We start from the raw sequence: 6,672 nt of genomic DNA, 5'->3' as shown, positions 1-6,672 counted from the left end.
GGGTGGTGAACGTGCTAACCACTAAACCACTGTGCCGCCAATAGTATGTCAGTGGTAAAGTCACCGGAAAAGTGACAGTTTTTTTAAGGGATACAGGAAGGTTGTAAAATTGTAACATTTTTACTTTTTTATTTCATACAACAATGATATAAATGTAACTCAGTAGATAAACAATTGTGGATAAGTAACATAACCAATAGATAGACAGGTAGACCGAGTAAGAAAGAGAGAGAGAGAGAGAGAGAGAGAGAGAGAGAGAGAGAGAGAGAGAGAGAGAGAGAGAGAGAGAATGATGTAAAACAGTACAAAAAGAACACTTTATTAAACCTGGATGACTTACCTTCATCCCTTCATGAGACAACTCCACACAAGCAGTCCCAGCACTGACACTGACTGACCAGGAGAGGGCAGCCGAGACAAAGCAACAGAGGAATGCCCTGCCTTGCTGTTGTTTAGTTTAATGTTCTATTGTTATACGGTTTTAAAATTTCGTAGTGCTGTTATGTGTTGGCCGTATATCATTATAGCACAACCCCAGTCCTGCAGGCTGCCCAGCAATGTCATAACATAATTCACAAAGATAATATCTGAATGTTCTACTGGATCCTAATCTAAATATGAAATATGCAAACTCTGGACACTGTTCCCTACCTTTTTTCATGACCTGCATGAATAATCATCGCAGTTAGAACAAAGAATGGTTACATTTCATTAGAAAGAAAACCATTTGTAACTTGTAAGCTAAGGTAGGTTTTTGCATTACGGCAACAATATGCTGATCTTGGGGTTTTCTTACAAGGAACATAGCCTCTTAAGCACTAGAATAATATGAACTGCTGTTTTGAACAAGTGCAGCATATAAAGTGAATAGTACTCAATATATTTTTGTTTACTAATGAAAAAAAGCCCATTTATCCTAACCCTTAATACACACAGTCCCCTGGCACTTAGCCTTGTAGCTATCTGCTACAAAAATAACTAGATATCACATAGTAGAATTAAGCAATGCAGGTTTTATAAGGATATATCAGTAAACAATCACATTTACACACTGTCATAAAATTTTGTAATAATAATTACAATTGTAATAAAGTTAAGACTTACTACTTTCCATATGAACAACATTTCATGTTACTAATCACTGGCTTGATATTCATTAGCTTCTTGATATGTCCAGACTTTTGTGGACACCAGCATTTCTTCTGAAACTGGGACATTAATGAGTAGCTTGTGCCTCTCAGCAATAACAGCCTCTACTCTTTTGGGAAGCTTTTAGACCAAATGGTAGAACATTTGAGCCAAAAGTTTGTAGACAACCGTTCACCAAATGTTTCTTCTGCAATCAAGGGTTTGAAATCCCTTCTCTGTGACTTCTTGGTTGTTGGAGTAACAGACTTTATCTCCATTAGTGGAGACAGGTACTGATGTTGGGAATATTAGATTTGGATCACAAAAGCCACTTCCAGCTAATTTGGAATGTAGTTTTCCATCACCCTGGTGAATGCAGTTCCACTGCTGCTTGCTGATACATGACACTGAGCATGAGGGCCTTAAGCTCTATTATTTTCTACATTTTGATTCATGCTTTCGTATGATGATTATACAGCTGGGCATGGACAACTAAACATCCATGTCCACAGTGGGTGTTATTTATACAGTGGGAATTCTTATAATTATAAAGTAGGCCTAGAAATGTTTGGACATATAGCATACCTTAGACATTATATGTGACTTTTGTCTTTCCCTGAAAGGGGACATGTTTAAACTGGATTTATTTAATGTCCAGTTACTGGTTTAATTGACTTGTAATTTTCTCTTGGTATCCAGTTTGTAAATAGTCTGGTAACCATCATCCCAGGCGTAGACTTGCTTCTCTTTGGGGTGGTAGTGCATGCCTGAGTGGCTTGTGTAGCGCTTGGGGAAGAAAATCACAGGGATCTCCTCAGCCAGCAGAGTATCGTGGATGTCGAAGAAGCATTTAATAGTGGACCGTCCTCCAGATTGTGAGTTATAGACCACATACATTGTGCCACAGATTATGAAAGCCCCTTCTGCATCGTAGCTTTTGCAGTTGGTGTCCCAAGTGTGTTCCAAAGCCAGACTGTTGGAGTCCAGTTTGGTGACCACAAGGTTTCCCCCAATATCAGGGTCAGCATGGATAGCCCATAGGCCTAGTTCATCCACTGCTAGGTCAAGCAGAGTGTGAGGGGAGAGGCCATAAGCGGGTATACGTCCAGCACCAGGTAGAAGCATGCGGTCAGTCACAGTGCGATTGAGGAGGTGCACCTTCAGAACCTCATTTCTCGTGTCGGCGTGGTGATAGTAGATGAAGCCATTGTAGACCACATGGCCAGTCCCCTGCCAGGCCAGTGGCAGCTGGATAACCTCAGCCTTCTTGGTCCAGTTGGAATCAGTGAAGGCCTTTAGAGAGATGAACTCCAGCAGTGTGTTGTTCCTGGAGCCACTGAAGAAGTAAATCCTGGAAGAGCCTTTGGTAGGGTCCTTCATCCAGGAGCCATCCAGGTCGCCTGCTTTCTTGACAATTTTCTGTGACTTGATTCCAGAGAGCTGAGTGCTGCAGTCTGTGAAAAAAAAGGGGGGGGGGGATTAATATATATATATATATATATATGTTAAGCAAACCTAGGTAGTATTTTACATTAAAATTACAGCTTAAAAATAATTGCGATGCTTCACTTAGCTGTAATAGGGAGACTAGAGCTTCTATCATGTTTACTCTGGGCTCAGCACTGCAGAAACTGCACTATGTAACTTTTGGAGGAAAGTAAGGAGCCATCCACCAACCCTTCTCCCTCGATTTCAGGACAATGCTGTAAATGTGAATTACACTCTTTAACTGTAGAGGGAGCAAAATACTAAATTTTATACATTCATTCATTCACTGTCTGTAACTTATCCAGTTCAGGGTCGGAGTGGGTCCGGAGCCTACCCGGAATCAGTGGGTGCAAGACAGGAACACAACCTGGAGGGGGCACCAGTCCTTTGCAGGAAGACACACACTCACACATTTACTCACACACTCACACCTACTGACACTGTTGAGTCGCCAATCCACCTACCAACGTTTGTTTTTGGACTGTGATAGGAAACCGGAGCACCCGGAGGAAACCCACGCGGACACAGGGAAAACACACCACACTCCTGACAGACAGTCACCCGGAGGAAACCCACGCAGACACAGGGAGAACACACCACACTCCTCACAGACAGTCACCCAGAGGAAACTCATACAGACACAGGGAGAACACCCCACACTCCTCACAGACAGTCACCCGGAGAAAACCCACGCAGAAACAGGGAGAACACACCACACTCCTCACAGACAGTCACCCAGAGGAAACCCACACAGACATAGGGAGAACACACCACACTCCTCACAGACAGTCACCCGGAGGAAACCCACACAGACACAGGGAGAACACACCACACTCCTCACAGACAGTCACCCGGAGGAAACCCACGCAGACACAGGGAGAACACACCACACTCCTCACAGACAGTCCCCCGGAGGAAACCCAGACACAGGGAGAACACACCACACTTCTCACAGACAGTCACACGGAGGAAACCCACACAGACACAGGGAGAACACACCACACTCCTCACAGATAGTCACCCGGAGGAAACCCAGACACAGGGAGAACACACCACACTTCTCACAGACAGTCACCCGGAGGAAACCCACGCAGACACAGGGAGAACACACCACACTCCTGACAGACAGTCACCCGGAGGAAACCCAGACACAGGGAGAACACACCACACTCCTCAGACAGTCACCTGGAGTGGGACTCGAACCCACAATCTTGGACAGCGACACTTACCTGCTGCACCACCGTTGCCACCCTTGCTCTAATAATTTTAATACAATAATAGTAATTAGTAAATAAATAAAAAAATTACCACTGGCACTACTGAAACATTTCTGTAAGGGATTTGATGGCATTCATGAGAGTCATGAGAGCATTAGAGATGTCAGGTATTGATGTTGGATAGATGAATAATTATGGGCTAGATCATCCCAAAGGTAGAGATAGAATTGTCCAAATTTAGAGCTTCATCAGTCCAAACAGCACAGTTCCACTGCCCCACAGCCCAATGCTGGCAGACTTAATACCCTTCTGTTGACACTTGGCACTCAGCTTGGTGAGCTTAGGCCCATATACAACTGCTCTGTGGCAATCCCTTTTCAGATTTGCTTTGGAGATTACACAAGCTGTGCATGCACATTTGGAAACTACAGCATATTTTGTCTCACAAATTTATTTATTCACCTCACTACTTTAGCCTTTTCTGAAGTTCTCTAGTTCTCAAGTAATAATGAGATGACATTTCTTTATTCTTACCTCATTTATACATATGTAACAATGTTAGTTTCTTTGCTCATGTATATTCTTTATTCTTTGTTGTGCTGCTGTAACACTTGATTGTTCTTGTGGGATCCGTAAAGTATTTACTACTACGTTAGTACGTATGCTACTCAGATACTCCCAACATTTGTACCCTTTGATTCATATTTATTTTACATTCATTAAGTGAGCAACCACTGGTGGCACTGTTTCACTGCCTCCACTCAAACTCAACCTGTAGAAGAGCTTTGTGAGAGTATTGCACAAGTAGATCAAGTTTAGGCTCATGGATAGGTTTAAAAGACGAAGAAAAGATGACTTTTCAAACAAAGTTAAAGGTTTGTTATTAAGATCAGAGTTAGGTTTAAGGTTAGGGGGTGACGGCTGATGCTGAGTCATCAGAAATTCATGTGGACATCCACAAATATATTTAGTGCCAATTCCTGGGAAAGGTCTTTCAGTAAAATACCCATGAGTTCACCTTAAGACCCGCCTGCTATTCCACCCACATCTGACCTTTCTTCAGAATATTATTTATGATCTCCTTGAGGCATCTTAATCCATCTGCCAAATATACACAATCCTCTAATTATGCTTCTGTGCGTTACCTCTATATCCTTTATCTGCAGGAGGAGCTAAGGGCCTGAATGGAGAGTAGGGTATTATCTTAATGTTTACCTTTGCCCTGCGTGATGATAGCTTTCTTCTTTAGCTGGGCTTCTTTTACCTGTTCCTCCAGAACAGATTCTTCTACCTCCACATCAGATGTGTCAGGGATTTTATTCTGCAGGTACTCCACATCCCTTTCCACACGGTCCACTCTCAAAGCCAGACTGTCCACTTGACCTTGGACCTCCGACTTTAGAGTGTTTACACTGCGAAGCTGACCGCGCATCTCAGACGACATGTCATACACCTTCTGATTGAAGCTCTGGAGGTCCAGATCACATCTTATTAGACGTTCCTGTGTCAAAGGAGAAAGCCACAGAGGTGCTTGAGTTCAGCTTCTGTTCTTCAGGCAGGGTAGCTTTTGATGCTCTGTTTATGTTAGACATTTTTACATCATTTCTGGTCACAAAGGAAGTTTTTGAATGAAGTGGCAAATAAGTGAAAATAATAAGTGGCTATTCCTAGTGCTTTCTAAATGGATTTACAGGATGTTATATCATATTTAATACAATTTATAATAAGTGTATATATAATAATTTATGTATTTGTAAAGACAGGTTTCTATAACACAGTATACTATGTGTTTATAAGAATGTTATGGACCAGAAACTGTCGTGTTTGTGACCTTGAATACCTGAATACTGTATTATATTCTTATTTTAGTGTGATATAATAATTTAATTTCACCTACTATAATCACATATACAAGCTAATGCCTGGGATTTTAAGCAGTTTTGAATGCAAGTGTATTATAAGCTCAAATCCCAAAGGTGACCCTTCAAAGTGACTGGATTTAAAACTCAAGCTGGACTAAATTTAACTACATTCGCGCACATACCGGAAAGCTCCAGAACTTTGCAGGCTTTGGCTGAATAACCAGATGCTCCCCAGACGTCCCTCAGATGTGTCTGAATCTCTTACCTCCAGCTCCTGCAGACGTCTCTGAAAGTATTGCATCATGAAGACGTCCTGGGTGGTTCTTTGAGCCTGTCCAGTGCCCAGGGGCAACAAAAGCAGCAGGGGGAAAACTTTTAAAAGCATCCTGCACATCTAGACTTTTCCCAATCACGTTCACAAAGTCCTGGTAACTAGTAGAAGTTCTGAGGCGTCCAAGTGCAGCTCAATACAAACTGTGACTGGTGAGATTCCGGAGGCATCTGGTTGTTTGTTATTCCATGCTGGGCTGGTTCTGGGATGGGTTCCGAAGGATCTTCAGAGGCAGGTCCTTACAGGCAGTGTGTTGAGCTTTAATCATCTCCAGATGTCCTGACACGTCCCCACACATTACAGGATCATTACCACCAATCACTTTATGCATTAAATAACACGAGGATCGTGAATCTGCCCTGTTTTAGGATCCTAAGCTAAGAATTCTACGTGTTTGATTCATAAAAGCAGGGCATGTAAGCATGGAGCAGGGAATGGAAATTTAACTCGAGGAATTTTGGCAGGTGATGAACAAACAGAGCTTTTATTAGAATGGGGTCAGTCTAGCTCTGGGATCATGCATCTTGCTTTAGCCGTACACACACAGCATGAGGCTGAATTTCAGTTTAGCCACGAATCATAAGTGAACTGAAGTTTAGAATCAGGGTTGTGTCAGAAAAGCAGGCCTTCAGAACTGTGTACACTA

General features: G+C 42.5%; 1 protein-coding gene across 1 annotated transcript; it reads right to left on the bottom strand.

Annotated features, from left to right (window-relative positions):
* Positions 1–1,103: 1,103 nt before the first annotated feature.
* On the bottom strand, positions 1,104–6,159 carry olfml1 (olfactomedin-like 1). The gene is made up of 3 exons (XM_066650034.1): positions 5,961–6,159; positions 5,049–5,334; positions 1,104–2,582 (listed from the first exon to the last, which is right to left on the bottom strand). The coding sequence occupies exons 1-3, from the start codon at positions 6,087–6,089 to the stop codon at positions 1,795–1,797; spliced, it is 1,203 nt and encodes a 400-aa protein (XP_066506131.1). The 5' UTR covers positions 6,090–6,159; the 3' UTR covers positions 1,104–1,794.
* Positions 6,160–6,672: the final 513 nt, after the last annotated feature.

Source organism: Hoplias malabaricus, chromosome 17 (genome assembly GCF_029633855.1).
Source record: "Hoplias malabaricus isolate fHopMal1 chromosome 17, fHopMal1.hap1, whole genome shotgun sequence".
Classification (NCBI taxonomy): Eukaryota; Metazoa; Chordata; class Actinopteri; order Characiformes; family Erythrinidae; genus Hoplias; species Hoplias malabaricus.
This window is presented reverse-complemented; position numbering and strand designations above follow the sequence as displayed.